This window comes from Struthio camelus, chromosome 2 (assembly GCF_040807025.1).
Source record: "Struthio camelus isolate bStrCam1 chromosome 2, bStrCam1.hap1, whole genome shotgun sequence".
In the NCBI taxonomy this organism is placed as follows: domain Eukaryota; kingdom Metazoa; phylum Chordata; class Aves; order Struthioniformes; family Struthionidae; genus Struthio; species Struthio camelus.
Window position 1 is genome coordinate 52,729,676 of NC_090943.1, and position 17,180 is coordinate 52,746,855.

At 38.7% G+C, this 17,180-nt stretch overlaps 1 protein-coding gene across 4 annotated transcripts in view; it reads left to right on the top strand.

Annotated features, from left to right (window-relative positions):
- FBXL2 (F-box and leucine rich repeat protein 2) overlaps positions 1–17,180 on the top strand; it is a 65,567-nt gene that overhangs the window by 36,178 nt on the left and 12,209 nt on the right. For all 4 annotated transcript variants that reach the window (XR_011139743.1, XM_068935728.1, XM_068935730.1 and 1 more), the window contains exons 6-14: positions 2,330–2,398; positions 2,484–2,579; positions 2,898–3,024; positions 3,218–3,292; positions 6,076–6,206; positions 10,691–10,751; positions 12,124–12,168; positions 12,493–12,549; positions 16,412–16,624. Coding sequence is in view for 3 of the 4 variants with exons in the window: in XM_068935728.1 (XP_068791829.1) it covers positions 2,330–2,398; positions 2,484–2,579; positions 2,898–3,024; positions 3,218–3,292; positions 6,076–6,206; positions 10,691–10,751; positions 12,124–12,168; positions 12,493–12,549; positions 16,412–16,624 (874 nt within the window). In the remaining variant the exon portion in view is untranslated. The remainder of the gene's footprint in view (positions 1–2,329; positions 2,399–2,483; positions 2,580–2,897; positions 3,025–3,217; positions 3,293–6,075; positions 6,207–10,690; positions 10,752–12,123; positions 12,169–12,492; positions 12,550–16,411; positions 16,625–17,180) is intronic.

Sequence of the window (17,180 nt, forward strand, 5' to 3'; positions counted from 1 at the left end):
TTAAGCTTTTTTTTTTTAAAATCATTTTTATATGTGGAGGAGCAAATCCTGACAGAGTTTATGGTCCTCTGTGTCCTGTACCTAGTTAAGCAATAGATTGCTTTAGTAACCCTAATTGGCATCCTAGCTTCCAGCCCAAAGATTTTCCTGGAGGTTTCCTTGCCTCTGTATACAAGACAGACCCCAAAGTCTCCACAGGCCACCCTCCTAACTCTTCCCTGGAGTGTTGCCATCTTCAGGCAGTCTTGTCTGCAAGCTGCTTATTGCCATCTTCTTCCCCGGTTACTGGCAGCTACTGTCAAAAAATGAAGTCGCCCCAGCAGAAGCTAACTTGGTGCGTAGCTCCTCCGAGTTCCCAGAGCGTTCGTGCAGATGGTCCCCCCTTCCTTGGTGGGGAAGGGAATAGCAAAGGTGGAGGACAAGGGGGGAGGTTCATGCTCCAAGAGAAATTTAAAGGTAGGAACTGTAATGGAGAGGAGATAGCAGTGAAGATGATGAGACGGGTGTAGCAGGAAATTGTTAGGATAGTAGGTAACATGTTTCTTTCCCCTCATTAGCTCCACTTTCACATTCATTTTGGGCTCCCCGACTCTGCTTCTGGGGACACCAAGGTCAGGGGACCACAGCGAGGTTGTGAGTAGAACCAGAAGTTGTTAAGAAGTGGGTTCAGGTATTAGTGGTGCATGAGAAGAGGAGGAGGGCTGGGACTGGGATATTTTTTTGAACTGATTATAATTAATAAACAGGTACTTAGCATAAATATATGGCAGTTCAGTGTGTAGCATGTTTGTTACTGAGATGGTACGGCCAGTCATGGAATTAGGATAGGGTTAGCCTAAGGGTGGCTGCCAGAATGCCATCAGTATTCACTGCGTCCATAGTGACCAAATGGTGCAGATGGCAACGTTTGAGAAACTTTATGAAGGAAGATGGTTCACCCGTGAAATGTAGGACGGTGATAGAGAAATCACTCAGTGAGTGATAAATGCCTGAACATTAAGACTTTCTTTCAAAACGTTAGCATGAGAAAAGCGGCTTTAATTTTCAGATACTTGGTCTGAAGGTGACCTTTCCTATCAGGCTTTTTGTGTTGATTTGCTTCAAAATACAAGATTTATTAGTTTTGTGGGTGATGCTAATTTCCCTTTTTATCCTTCTCGTAGATCAACCTCTTGTTTAAAAAAAAAAAAAAAAACCATTATCAAAGCGGATATTGGCTATGTAAATACTGGATATTTGTGGCATCTCTGTCAGGATATGCCCCATGCTCGAATCTCAAAGGCTAAGTTTACAGTTCCTGCAACTTATTACACAGTGTAGTGTCTTTCCAAACAGTTTGAAGAGTGTCATTTGTCTCTGTTATAAATCTCGCTCCAGTACATGAATTTTGGAATAGCTGTTCTGAGAATTCAAGTGGAAACTATCACCAGTATAACTACTTGCTTTTTTTTTTTTTTTCCATTGTTTTCAGTCCACACTGGAGAGCCAGGAAGTTGTTACCAGCTGAGTGTGTAGTCGGATCTGTTAACCACGGCAGGCCTCCAGACAAAACTGTTTTTGTGTGTTTCCTCCACCCCTGCCAATAAAATCCATGCAGTTGAAGGAAACATGGACATAAAAACAGTGCTCTGAAATGCAACGCAGCTGTAAATATTACTCTGCAGAGATGAAAAGAAAGTTTATGTATTTTTTCTGGGTAATTATTATAATGATACATACAGGCTTTTAACAGTATAATAGCTCCAATCATCTTTAGATTTCCTGCCCAGTAGTGCACACAGATGCATTTTAATTTTTGAAATCATAAATAAATAATGTGCAACCCACAAGGCTTTCCAGTAGGCTTAGGGTCCAATTCTGTATTATGTAGGGTACATGCCTTCTCCTTTGATATAGGAGTGAGCTCCCTTACAAAGGGTTCAGTAATGAAATGTGTGGAACAGTCTCCCCAGGAGCTTAACTACCCTAAATAGTTAACCGATGTCATATTTGAACCTTATATTTATTCCCTTGATATTTTTAATTAAGGCATTTGAAGCAAGTCAGTTCTGCTTTATATATGACAGAAATAAACACCTTGCTGAAATTGTATTTGAGAGAGGAACAACACTGGTTTCAGGAGCTACCTAAGACAGCAAATTGCAATAGCAAAAGAAAAAAGCAACCACTGAGACAGATGTATTTGATATTTACTTTGTATTTACTCTGTAGCCTGAAGATTAAGCTTTTTGACTGAGATGGAAGGAGGTAGGTGGCAGAGCGCACTCTGGTGACTGAATTATAACTTGTGACATTATATTAATTCTCCAGCTTTTTGTTGCCGTTTTAGGACCTTTGCACAGAACTGTAGAAACATTGAACACCTAAATCTAAATGGGTGCACAAAAATTACTGACAGGTAAGTCAAAGATTTTTTTATTTGACAGTGAAATTTGGAAAAAGAAGTAGCTAAAGGTATTTTTAGTGTGTCTGCTGTTTTGCAGCACGTGTTACAGTCTTAGCAGATTCTGTTCCAAGCTGAAACATCTGGATCTGACATCTTGTGTAGCCATCACAAACAGCTCTTTGAAAGGTTTAAGGTAAGAAGATTCAATATTTTGTGTTAAAGAAAAAGCTTAAAGAACTGTTTAACATTCAGTGAAGTAAAAAAAAAAAAAAAATTAAGCTGTGTTGAGCTTTAATATTATGTATCAGCACTGACTGTATCCTGTATCTAGCACCTCGTGGGTGTAGAGTATGGTGTTTGTGTGTGGTCTTTTCTCATGGCTTTTCTGTAGAGGCCTGGCACAGTCCACTGGCTATCATTAATTTCTAACAGTGTGTTTAATTTGGGTTTCCCACTGTTATGACTATATGAAGGCTGGATTTAACTTTATGTATTTTTTTAATTCTCCCAGTGAGGGTTGCAGAAATCTGGAACATTTGAATCTTTCCTGGTGTGATCAGATTACGAAGGATGGTATTGAAGCACTGGTGAAAGGGTGTAGTGGACTAAAAGCTCTATTTCTTAGAGGTTGCACACAGGTACATAACTGCTTGGGTGATCCTTTAGGAATAAAATTTTTGCTTTGGCTTTTTGAAATCTCCATGACTTAGAAAATTTTGTTTTTGTTAGTGTTTTGTTCAGTATTGCAAGATGTGTATGTTCCTTGGGCTGCTTTGCTTTGCTTTTAATTTCTTGTTTCTTTTCCTGTGTCCAATTTAATTGCTCATATAGTTAGAAGATGAAGCACTGAAACACATTCAAAATCACTGTCATGAACTTGTAATCCTGAATTTGCAATCCTGCACAGTAAGTATTTGAAGCTTCAAAAGATGCATTCTCTAAGAATCATAAACAATTTTCAGGTATTAATGAACTGTACTGCTACACACTTCATTCAAATAGTATGTTTACAGAATTTTGTGTGTGGAATACAGGCCTTAAATGAACTGGCTGTTTCTACAGCTGTGGGTGGATTTGGAGTGTTTGTTTTTTCTCATTATATCTTTTAACTGTAACGAGCTCTAGAGTAAGAATTAAGTGCATTCATTCAACTCTCATGAACTGTGTACACGGTAAACCAAGCAGTTTTACAGATGTGGGTCTTACTCTCCCATCCATTAAGGACAGATGTTTAAGCCTGTTGGTAATTTTAAAGTTTTTAATTGAGCAGAAGCCATATTTTTGGCTACGCTATTGAGAGTGTAAAATGTGATGGCATCATAATTGAAGAGGGATTGTCAGAACTGACTAGGTAGCAGGAGAAGGGCATGCTTTTTTAATAATAATGGCAGAATACATTCGTTTGTAATAAAATGACTGGGAATCACTCATGCATATTTAATACTACTTACATAATACACAAAGATTAGATTTGCTGTATTTTGTTTGCTTTTTTTGTTTGTTTGTTTCTAATCTAACTTTCTAGAAATGGGAAAGATTTCCTTTTAGGCTTTAAATGTATTTAAGTTACATTTTGTCCATAAATAGTCCTTAGGACAGTTTGAAATAAATTAGATTTTCAGTTTTTTAATGATACACCTTTGAACAAGGAAGTTGTTAGATTTTTTACTTGTGGAAAGTTTTCTACAGTTTTATTGCCAGAAAATATCTTAAAATCTTCTTGGTCTAGAACTTTCAAAACTATTTTAAACATTATTCCTCAATGAACGTGACATGGGACCATTTTTATTAAGATTGGATATAGATTTTTGGACTTAGTAGATTAAAAGAAAATGTTTTGAACATTTTGGAGTGTTGCAGATATAATACAACTGACATTAGAAGTTTTGCAGAATGATCAAAGCGCTCGCACTGCTGTTTATACAGCAGATTTCCTTGTGCTTCATACGATCCACGCTTTAATTTTAGTGGTTCTGTTTTGTGGACCTTGTAAAATAGCAGGCCAGCTTCAGCTGCTGTGGCATGAACTGATACTACCTCTGGAAATTGTGAATGCGAGAGTTATCATCTTTAGAGTGTAGAAGCTGGGGTTCTGCAGGCATCTTTTTGACCACTTTTCTTTCCCGTGAAGGAGGTAGACATTGAAATCTAAAGCAATTTCAAAGTGAGACAATTTCATATGTAGCTCAGGGGTTTTGCCCAACTCCCGCAGCAGCAAAAAATATACATAGTCCCCACCTACAAAATAGTTCTTTCTTGCAATAATAATGTCATGAGCATCTCTCAAAGAAAACAGAAAGTTCCAAAAAATACCGTATTTCGAGAGAGAAAGCTAGAAAATACTTGATTGATGTTTGACTTATTTGTTTATTTAAAACAAAAAAGCAAACGCTATTTTGCCGTCTGTAAATGATGCAAGTCCTTCTGGATCCACAAACAGAAGACAAGGCTTCTAGTTTTCTGCCTAGAATCATTTTTATTTGACAGAACAATTTTCAAATTTAAACTATTCACATTAAAAACTGCTGTGTTTGGAGGGGTAAAATCTCCCTTTGTGCTGAACTACTGTTATTTCTCATCCTCTTTTCATCTTTGAAAAGTAATGTGTGGTAATGGAATAATGGCCTCAGGAATATGCTATAGTAATGTTAGCATACGTAGATGATTGCCTCATAAAAGGAGTGTGTACTTTCAGTTCAAAAGATGGTAAAGGTCTTTGTTACCATTGCAAGAATAATGTTAATCCAGGAAATAAAATAGACTTGGGTCGGCATGAAGGATTTGTCATTCAGCAGAAAAATTAAATCCTTGGAGTAGAGGGGGGAGGAGGAGAGAACACTTTCTCCAGAAGAGAGGACCTAATAAAACGGACATATAAACGAAATAATATTCCTCTCCCCCAATAAGCTAGGTCCCATTGCTATTTTGTGTGCAGCTGCAATGAGGTCATTTCTTACAGTATATGTTTTGGAGGGAAAAGAAAATTTACTCACCTTCCAAAATTAGAGTTGCTTTTATCAGAATATCAAGTACAGAACAATTTTGGGAAAGGGAAAACCCAGTCTTCTGAATTAAATCTTTCGGCTAGAGACAACTGTGGGGCAAACCTGGCTTTTAAATTTAAGCTTTGTAAAGGAAGGATGAGGTATAATCGCTTACTGTAACTCTTGCTTTGAAAATTATCATATGTGAAGGATTTTGACTCTTGAGTCTTACTGCTGCAGTGTAACATAGGTACACTTTTGCTGTAGAGCTCCCTAAGCCCTCTCTGGCTTGCTGTCCGTGAACTTCTTACGTTGTGTAGTCACTAGAATGAAAGACCTCAATCCTACAGATGTCTGAGAAGCAAGACATTTCACACAATCACAACTGCAATTTTAAAAAATAACTATTTGAAAATTGTAAAACAAAGTAAAACAGAAGAACAACAACAAACAACTCTCCCTCTGTGCTTCAGATTACCTTAGAATAGTGCTCTGATCTGTGGGAAAACGTTAAGTAGGATAAGTAGGAATTGTCTGTGTTGATTATCTTCAAAGTTTTATCAGACAACATGATTCCACAATGCCATTTTGTGTTTAAAGATTGACAGGTTGCCATGGCCATGATCAGTTCAGAAATAAGACTTGGCTTTTGTTCTCAGCAGATTACTTGATAACAGAGTAACTTTAACTTTTTATATGTTGCAGCAAATTTCAGATGAAGGCATTGTGAAAATCTGTAGAGGATGCCATAGACTTCAGTCACTGTGTGTTTCTGGTTGTAGCAACCTTACAGATGCTTCTCTCACAGCACTTGGTCTAAACTGTCCAAGGCTGAAGTGAGTATGCCGTGAGTATGTCATGTTATTATTGTCCTGATCTAAGCAATTCACTTCTGAAGGATATCAGCTGATATCCACAGGTTTGATTTAGCTCCATGTTGTTTGCTTTACCTTTATAATAAAAACAAAACATTAAGTCAGAAGTGTGAACTGAATCTAAGCTCAAGGTCAGGTCCTCAGTGTAACTGCCATATGAATGTAGTCTGTTGCATATGGGAAAAAGAAGGATAATATATGACAAATAAAACACGTTGAAGGTAGTAGTTCAATTCTCTGCTTCTAACTAAATATTTTAGGTACTAATTGCAAGCCAGAAGAAAAGAAAACATAAGGTCTATTAATTTTTTTTAGAAGGTCAGAATATCTGTAGTTGTGTAGTAACTTGTGATGTTCTCTACCTGCTGAACACTTTTCACAGTGTGCACTCTAATGTGGTTTTATGCAATCTTTTGCCTTGCAAAAAATAGCTAAATCATACCTAAGTACTGTATTAACAGATTTTGTTAGAAATGTATTTTTAATATTATGCTCTGCTGTACATCCTGACAGTCTTAGACTCTGATATGAAATGGGCTAACGTCCCTGTGAACGCTGAGGAGCGGTGGTATTTGTGGGATACGTTTTGGGTAATGAGGGCACAGAAGATGGTTAGAATGTGTTGCTTCTGGAGCTGGTTCTTGTCCTCCCTTTTCTTAGTGTCTGTTAGAGCAACTGTAAAAACCTAGTATATTTTGAGAGCAGCAAATTGCAATGTGGAGGTAAGGAATTAGCTTTGTCACCATCTTGCATATTTCTAGTACTGGATTTTTCAGTGTAATATAACAGATACTGGCCTTTGGTTCTAGCTGGAGCCTCTCCCGCAGCAGGGAACCATGCCTGCTTTTGGCCTCTTTGTTAGCACAGCAGCACAGAAGGGCTGGGCAAAGCCCAGCTTTAAAGCCCAGCTTGGCTTTATAATATCGTTACCATCTGTAACTTACCTGTCAAGTAAAAGTAATGTAAACTGTTACATTGCTGTAACTTGCATTAACGCGTATCTCATGGTGGTGTTCTCGGAAGTGGGGAGAGCTTCAGCTTTAATAAGGAAGCTCGGTTATATAACAGTAGCACTCTCATTGTAAAGACTTGTAATACTTCCTGTAAGGTGGACTTTTAATGCAAACAAAATCAAAATAAAAGATGTTTGGGTGACACTAAATTGCCAGTTATGTGAGGAACATGCAGGAGTTGCAACAATTCTTACAATTCAATCACAGACGAGGGGAGGAAAATGTAGATCATAAAATTTAAAGCAAGCTGTCTTCAGATGCCATTGTGCAATATGCTGATAGCACAGAGTTCTTTCATCTGATTGAGTGAGAAGAGGTTTTGTGACTTTGGAGAAACCTTTCCTTAAGACTTTGGTAAAACTGGATCCCGAAGTGATGATCTCCCTCCCATACCCTTATAGTTACAAAAGCTTACGTGTGACCTTGTTTGGGGCTTAGGAATCTTCCGACACAATTAAATGGGTTCCTTAGAAAGTGGTGCTGTTATTACTAGTCTTTTTCTCTTGATTTCTCTGCTTCTCTCAATTCATAGCTCAATTTGGAAATAAAAGAAATTTTGAGATGCTGTTAGTTGCAGCTAGTTGTTGTTAGTTAGGGGAGTACAAGTGTAGCAAGAATCATTTTTCTAAAGAAGATTTAATATGTTCTTAACAGGAAATAGTCATTGGTCTAAGCAATGACTTTCTGTTGCATAAACTGTTAGCCCCTGTTTGTGCCACGAGGGGGAGGGCTTTACCATTTTTCTCCTGCAGCGAGGTAGGAAATAAGGAAAAAATATGACCCTTTGCAGTGATTACCACAGAGGTGAGCATGATGCATAAATGGTACAGATAACTACAGCTAGACCTTTAGGATCATGCATTGAAAATACTTGATTACAAATATATGGGAAATCAAAGGGAAATGTAGCTACACCTTTGTTTATATCTTCTGACTATTTCGTTGTTGAGTGTGAAAGAAAGCTTGCAGGAACCGAACTCTCATTTGCGTAGGGATCTCAGGTGTTTTGCTACACTGCTTTCTATGAGAGTGCTCTGTTCTGCAATTGTTACCTCCCTCAAAGTGGTATCTCCTTTGGAAAACATTCAGAGCGTGACCAACTCTACCAAATGGATCTCGGGGTCAGTATCCATCAGCTTTCTTTTCCAACATCAAGATACATCAGTCTTTTCAGTACTCTGTCTGCTCTATTAAGTGCTGAATAGCCACCCCCCTTCTTTTTTTAGCGTTTTTTAGCGTTTTTTTTATTTTTCTAGCATTTTTTCTTTTTTAGCATTTTTTTAATGTTAAAATACTGGTAGGTGTTTTGGTGAGACTAAACTTATTGGGAAAAGCACCGATGAACACCGTGGGTTCCAGAATATCCTTGTTAAGGTGTAGTTGTGAAAATTAGGAGTCACGTCTTTAACTGCCCCCCCCCCCCCCCCGCCCCGACATTCTCTCCTACCTGCCGCTAATTCAGCGGGAGTAGGGAAATGCTGTGTATAAAGATACTCCAGATGTACCCAAAAGACATCTGCAGGCAGTGAATGCAACTGTGAGGTTCTTTCGTTTCAGGAAAAATGGATTTACAAGAATGGGGAACCTACTCTGGGGTATCTTTCGACTCTTCAGCTCCTATGCTAGGTACTTTGTCACAAGTCACAGGATGAGAAACAAATGCCGCTGGTATCTGGAAAAAATTCTCTGGAGATGCCTCTATAATTACATATAATCACTAAAACAAGGCAAAAACTAGAACATCACTCATTTTTGTGCTGACCAGTGTCTTCCTAAATGTTGCGCGTGCTAGGACCTGGTTGATGCAGCATATCTGTACATAGCTTATCCTCCCCGCTCTGCTCTTCTGACTGCACACCTAATTCCAGAAAAGGCAAAACTGCTGGTTTCCTGGTCTCTCAGCCTCCGCACCCGTAATCTTCAGAGCTTTTCAGTGAGATGTGCAGTAGCCTTCCCGCTATTTTCCCACTGTAGATGCCTTTTTTACCCCTTTGAAGTGAGAAATGTCATGGGGTTGGGAATCCAGTGGTTGCAAGTATAGGGTTAAAAGCAGATAAGTAGTGGAGGGAGTGAGAAGCATAACAAACACAACCTGACTCATGCTTCTCCTCCCCACCCCCAGTCTGGCCTCCTGTGCAAGTTTCACAGTAGCTAGGAGTATTTTGTGATGGGTTGCTAACTACCCTTGATGCACAGAGTCCCCAAATGTGGATCTGGAAAAGGACAGTCCATGGATGTTCTGAGCATCCCATCTGGAAAGTTGTGCCTGCCCAGTACCTCTGTGCTGGCTAATCTTGGTTTCCCAGGATACTTCTGAACCTTGTTGAAGGTTAGCCATTTGGAAATAGTTATCAGGTTATCATAGTTATAGTGATCAAGCCTATGGGGCTGCTTAGCTCTAACCCCAGTTGTGCTGTCACTTTTGATTTGAAGAGATTAATTCAGCAAAGTCATAGTGAGAGCCCCCCACATCTCATAATCCTAGTGGGTTTGTATTTTTCTCGTGCACACAGCATGATTTTTGCTTTTCCGTTTTGTCCATAAAGAGAGTGCTTTTTAATGAACTCTTAAATAATGGACTGATAAAATTCGTCCAAGTGTTACCTCAGCAAGAGGTTCTTCTAACCATCTTTCCCTGCCCCCTCCCTCCTGGCTCCACAATGTAGCAGACGTTTGCTGTGGTGAACAGGTAAGCTTGTAGTCCTGATTACACAGTGCTGTGGTTTCACCTCATTTATCTTGATACTCGCTCCACTTGCAAAGTACCATTAATGGCACGGACGCCTGTCCTACTTACTAGTGGTGCTGTTTGGGGCAGCTGTCCATTTTTTTTGTCAGTTCCACTGCCTAGTGCCTCTCCAAATGGTTAATTATCAGGTGTTAGGTTTATCTTTCCGAAATATATATCTGTGTTATTTTCTTTAAAATTGTGTTTTGGCTTCGATAGTTTGTTTTCTGGTAGCTTGCTTCACAGTGCTTTGTGCACGTACTCTGAGAGAATTTCTAGTATGTAGTTCCTCTTTTTTGTGGCTTCCCAACATCACATGTTTGGAGAACAGCTTTTTCTGGAGCCTTTATCAGCATTTTCCTTAACTCTCTGTGTATTCTCCTGTATCTTTCGTCAGGTAACACATTAGAGAACTTGAGCATTGCGTTATCTTACTGAAGCAAGAGTTTAAAATGTGTGTGATTATGTGTAATTTTTCCACTAACTGTTCAGAACATTTGAGGATTGTATTTCATCTGTTCTGTAAGTCTTCTGATAAGCTGGATCAAAAGTCTGTCTAGTACTTTTTAATTGCACATCCCTGTGAAAAGTTGGCGTACATATTTGCTATTAAGAGCTTTAAATTGCAAAATATAGATTTGTATCGCAAACACATTTGCTTTTCATTATGTTAATATTTTCTTTAACATGTAAAACTTTTTCAGGATTTTGGAAGCTGCGAGATGCTCACATCTTACAGATGCTGGCTTTACCCTTTTAGCACGGGTAAGGGTTACTTCTGAAAGTTAAAGCTCACCTTGTTTTCACTGCTGCTGAACAGCTGTGAATTAACGTAGACCTGCTAGGAAGGAATCTGAGAAGAGGGAAAAAAAAAAAAAAGAGGAGAAAGAAGCCAGTGGAGGAGGATTTTTAAATTAGATTTATTATGCTTAACGTAACAACTCTAAACTTGTGTTATGTATTCCAGCCAAATTTTGCATGTAAAGATAGGAAATGCTGGGGAATATTTGCACCAAAAAGTCATTGTATGAGAGATTATTCTGAGCATAACTTGTAGCTACAAATATACTTACAGCCATGTAGTATAAACTGTAAGCACTTGTGCCCTGATTCATACTGTAAGTATGTAAACTAAGTGTATTGATGGTATCAAATGCTTAGAGTTATATGCTTGCTGGCTGAGAAAAACTGAGCACAAAAATAATATCCTGTAAACAGGACTCATTTACACTGCTGATCTGGAATGTGAGTGAAAGTTTCTGTAGCCACAGTGGTTAAAAAGAATGGTTTCTGATCAGTCAGCACTACAGTCTTAGGCTTTTGGTAGTCACCTCAAGCCTGCTTCTGGGAGCTGCAAGGTAAACTATTTCTGCTAGTGCCCGCTAATAACAGGGGTTGGAGGTAGGTCTGAGCACTAGTGCCCTGTGGTCTACTATGAGGACATAAGCTCTGGTCACACAGTTGCATCATTTTCTCGAAATTAGTCATGACCAGCTATTGAAGGCAGTTCTAAAAGCTTACCAGGATCTCTCAGGATAATGGGAAAATTCCTTGCATAATCACATATTATGCAGAGCACAGCTTCTAGTCTCAAAGTGGGCTCTATTTTGATATTTTCAGCATTCAGTAGCAGAGCAAATTGTTTTTAAAGTTTTGTACTAAAGCATGAAGGTGAAGAGAGATGTTTCATGGGCTGAAGTGTTTTTCAGATTAGTTTGGTGGAGGTTGATGTACACAGAAATTGGATTTATGTGTACACAGATTAGTTAACTTCAGTACACAGGATATAAACACCATAGGTTTGAGTTGAAGTTGACCCCACGAGAGGGAAAGGGAGCAGAGGTGGGTGAGTACTGTTCACATAGCTGCCTGTCCAAGCTTTAGAGGGCAAGAAGGAGAAACTTCACCTAGTAAGAAGAAAAAAGGATGGAAACGTAGAAATTGGGGGTAGGGGAGGACTGCATTGTTTGTGAATTTCTTTTTTTTTTAATTCTTTTTGTCCTGTGGTCAAATACTTGAAGCAATTTAGCTCAGAACTTGCTCTTGGAGGCTGTGCTTTCCCGTATAGCGAGCCCTGCGGATGATTTTGGAATATTGGTTTATTTCATCTTCTGTTTGTTTGGTTTATGTTTTCTAGAATTGCCATGAGCTGGAAAAGATGGACTTGGAAGAATGTGTTCTGGTGAGATTTAATATTAAAGAATTTTCAACATCCAGTGTAGGAATGCAGTGCCAACAAGAACATTAGCACTTGGAGTTAAATGTACTTTGTTTTTTATTAATACTTGTTGTGTTATTGGTAGTAAATAAAAAGTAATTATTGGGAAATTCTATAAATGGAAATACATGAAGGGTAACAGGTAACGGGATGTTTTCCAGAGAAGTGTCTGGTAGAGAAGTACCTTCATCTGGTATGGAAAGGGATAGCTTATTTGAGGGTTGACCTGCCCGCTGTCTTTACTTATGGTTGCTTTTTTGTGTGTGTGTATGTGTGTTTTTCTTCTAGATAACAGACAGCACATTGATACAACTTTCTATTCACTGTCCTAAGCTACAAGCATTGGTAAGTTTTCCTCTGTGTTTGTGAGTTTTAACACCTACAAAATAAAAACAGGCTGTCACTCTGTATCTGGAAAAGCTTCCTGAGGTAGTATGATACTGCACAAAATATATGCAAGTTTCAGAAGTATTCCAAAAGAAGCACTTGACTCCTTAACATATTTACATGTTTTTAAGTGTTGCAGAAAATTACTATCAAATCAGTAGTAGCCAGAAAGCTTGTATTTTATGGTTAACATCTTTCAGCTGTGATTAATTAGTTCAAATAAAACTTCTAGCTTAGAGTACCCAGATCCTTTATGGATACTCTTTCCTGTTCCTGAATGGTTTTCTTAGGGACTGTGACACTTTTAAGTTACAGATTGAAATATGTAAAATATTGAATAAATAAAAAAGTCTCTCAATGAGAACATGCACGTTCCACCCTACAGTCAGTTTTGCATGCAAGCAATTTTTCCCAAGGACTGAATTTACGTAGTAAATTATGTTGGGTTTTGTGACATAGTCTTTCAAAACTAAGTGGAGAAGACTGATGCGCCTTTAGTGGAGTACCTGGCTCTGCACTATTTTAAAGAACTAATTTTTAAGGAGTGGCTGTTTTAGCTGTTCTGCAGTCAAGGTACCTCAAAATTGCTAGAGTGACCTCACAACAGTGATTCCTGTGTTTAGGGCGAATTGTGCCATAAGGGTAGATCTGTTATATACTGCCTTAAATGTACCTGAGAGAAGAGGTATCTTTGTAATCTGTTCTTAGACAGGATTAAAGAAAGGTTTGCTGCTTCATTAACTGAACTGCCTTACCATTGGCTTTTCCCATGCACCCCCAGCTCAGCGTTACTAAGGTAGCAACAACAAGGAGAGAGAGATTTTAAAAAGGAGCCTTATTCACTTTTTTTGTTTTTTTTTATTTTTGCTCATTAATTGTCCCCCATCATTTTTGGACCATAATTCTGCATGTTAAGGCAAACAGGGGTTGCCAGGAGACACGGAGCCATTTTATGGGACTCCTCCTGTTCTTCGGCAAGGGGGGTATTTTTGTATTGTAACCCCAAATATTACCAGTCTGTTCCAGAGTTTGCAAGAGATATTTTGTACCAGTTCTGCCAATACTTCACTGGAAATGTCATAAAAACTAATGATTTTCAAGTATTTTTCTTAACTTGCTCCTGTTTCTTGTCACCTTCCTCTGTGTCAGCCCACAGACAGGGAAATGTGGCACTGATAAAATAACACCCCTTTTCAAATGGCACAAGTAGAAATTGAACTTTCTGTTCATGTATATAGCAAGTATGTAGCAAGGAAGGGTTGAGACTGAACAGTGCTGGGTTTAAAATTACAGGGAAAGGAAAAAAAACAGAATAGCAGATGCCAAGTGTCCCCACATTAACTAATCTTGATATTTGAAATATGAAATCATAAAACTATTGCTGGTTCTGTAAACTCTTGTGTGGCTGGGTTTTAGCATATATTTATGTATATTTGCACTTTAAACAAATGTTTCAAAGTTGCAGAAATCAACTCCGATTTTGTTTCTTAGCGTTTGACGACTGAGTAGACAGTGAAAATAAACAAAACCACTGTTAGAACAATGATAACGAACTGTTACACCTTCATCAGTATCAAAGTACTGAAATGCTTTATAGCTTATTGAACTGAAGAAGTAACTTCTCGTAAACTGTTTAACATTTCTGTATCCAACTTATTAGAGAAACTGTAAAATACTCTTGGATATTCCTGAAGCTGAGAAGGCAGATGAATTCTTCAGTTACGTTGATCATGCTGTTTCTTACTCGCATAGTATTTCATGCCTTACTTGATTTGTAGACAGCATTTAATTAAATGTATTAACAAAAAAAAGAATTTGACCATTTCTATTTATTCCAAAGGTTTTTAACAATAATATTCAAAAATTCCATGTTATTAACTCCTTCTACAAGATTATGAAGACAGAAAAATCATATGTTTTAATATGAAATATGTATCATTTGGCATATTTGTTTTACAAAGTTCTATGAAATCAGCTGTACATCCTGTATTGTCCTTTCAGTACCAAATACAGTGTCTCGGAAAAGCTGAATTTTCTAAGCTGCTTACTTCCTGGGATGGGAAACTCTTAATTAGCCAGCAGACTGCTACCATAACCGGTATCTTCATGTAACCTTCTGTCCTTCCTTGAAACCACAGTCTATTATAAATGTTCTTTAACTCTTCAGTTGCTGTTAGTTTCCAGGCTGTGAGCCGGTTCAAATGTTCAAAGTGTGTATGTAAAGAAAGTAGATATATGAGAGAACTTAAGTATTTAAAGAGTTAATAGACTTGCAGAATGAGAACACTTATGTTGTTGCTTGGGATCATTGCCAGCTGTGTGCACTTGGAGTGAGTAAAACTGAACCAGCTGGAGCTTAAGGGAGGATGTTGGTGGGTTCCTCCTCAGACTTGAGGAGAGCTGCAGACCTGTCTCCCGTCCTCTCTTCTGGTTACTTATTCCTCCTTCGCACTCTTGAGCAAAGGAGAAAAGAAAGGTGCAAGGCAAGTTGTTCTGAAGGATGGGACTGACTTTGTGCGTCTCGGGTAGCAGGCAAGAAATGCTCATGACTCTAGCCGAGATAAAATACGGGTAGACCACGGTGGTAGCCTTCCTTGTCCTGCTAAGCTAAAAAGATAGATGTGATGTGCTGAGAGGAAGGAGGGAAGGATTGCATGTTTGATTCAAGTGATCGGTAGGAGATACTTCGGAGTGCTGCTATTTGCTTGTGCTGAGTTAGAAAGCACTTTTGGTTTGCTGCCAGACATTTCTTCTTCAGTTGCTGTCTGAAAAATACTTTTGTCAAGGAAAAGCTATGTCAAAACCAGTCACCACTAGACTTAGATGCAAGTGTAGGCAAAACACAAAGCTAAGCAGAAAGGAAAGAGCTAGGTGAGAAAGCAAAGTGGGAGGAGTAGAATCTGTAGATCACGTGCACCTTGAGGGCAGAAGACGTGAGAGCATTCATTTCATTGGCAACAGAGTGGTTCTAAAGCCTCTTCCAAGGAAAGGCTAAGGGTTTCCTGACATCATCAACATTTTGCAGTTTCTGCAGAGGTCATAAATTCCCTAAAGAAACCAGGAAACTGCTGTATGTGGTGCTACTGCCTGGGAAGCTGCAACTTTTTTCCATGCTCTTTAAATTCAAGGGAGTAAATAAGTATGCTGAGGAAGAGCGTAATTTTGTGGTTTGTTGTGCTGATTCTGTTGCAGAAAAGACTTGCTCTTGCAGTTCTACAAGATATTTATTACTTTTTGTATGTATCAGATGAAGTGTTAAGTTCTCGCAGTTGTCCTGAAACTGGATCTGGCAAATCAGTCCAGTCTGGTTGTTCTTTATCTGTGTGGACTTGAACAAGCTTGGTCCTGGTGATGTGTACAAAAACTGACTCTATTGGGGTAGCTGTGAAATTCCTGTCTGGAGATCCCCATTCAGTCCTTTTGTGTTCTCAAAGTTCATCCTTTAAAGTTGTCTTCTATTTCTGGCACTGTATATATGCTGTTTGGACTCTCCAGTAACTGAGGTGTGTGACAATGACAATTGGCATAAGAGTTCCACATTCACAGAAGGCAAAGGGGGTTGACAAGTTTGCCGGTGACATACATTCTGGGACTTTAAGACTAACTACAGATTTTGAAGCAAAGTTACAAATTAACTACAGCCATTCTGTGGCTGTAGCTAAATCTTTTGTTATCACTGCCTAGTCTGGATTTCAGCACTGTGTTCTGTGGACTGGATTAACCACTATGATGATACAGTTTGAAGAGGACCTTGGGTGTTTGGAGGATTGAATGATTTGGGATTAAGTGAGGTCATTAACTGTTTGCCTCTCTGTTTTAGAGCTTGTCTCACTGTGAATTGATCACTGATGATGGGATTCTTCATCTCAGCAACAGTACCTGTGGTCATGAGAGGTTGCAAGTATTAGAACTTGATAACTGTCTTCTCATCACTGATGTGACTCTGGAACACCTGGAGAACTGCCACAACTTGGAGAGAATTGAGCTATATGACTGTCAGCAAGTCACGCGAGCTGGAATCAAAAGAATCAGAGTACGTGGTGTGCTGATTTGTTCTGGGGGAATGACAAAGCCATTGATACGTCCTGAGATTGTATGAATCCTGCAGATGTCCCGAGCAAAAGAGAGCAGAAAAAGAGTTTGAGTATCGTTCTCTTAGGTTCCCATCTCTAGGGACTAATCATGACTTTTCTGTATGAGCAGTAATTATTGTCTAATTCTGTTGATAACTCAAGATAACTCGTGCTGTTGGAATGATAGTGCTTTTCTTTTGCTTTCTACATATGTATTTTTAAATATGGGTTTCCAGACTTTTAGGATTGTGTAGTGGCATTCTTCCTTTAACTCTCCCAAAATACATTCTTAATATACAGAGCTGATTGATTGATAGTAAAGCGTCTGCATGGAAATTTCAATTAATGGGTTGTAGGGCAGTTAGGCCCTGGAATCCAGCCACAAATTAAAACTCTTCCTCCATGTACTTCCCCTGTTAGATCAGGGACGGCCTAACTTGGGAACAGCATTTAGCCTCCATGCTAATCTTGTCTGCAGCTCAGTACTACACAGGTTCACCTCCAAACACTTTTGAA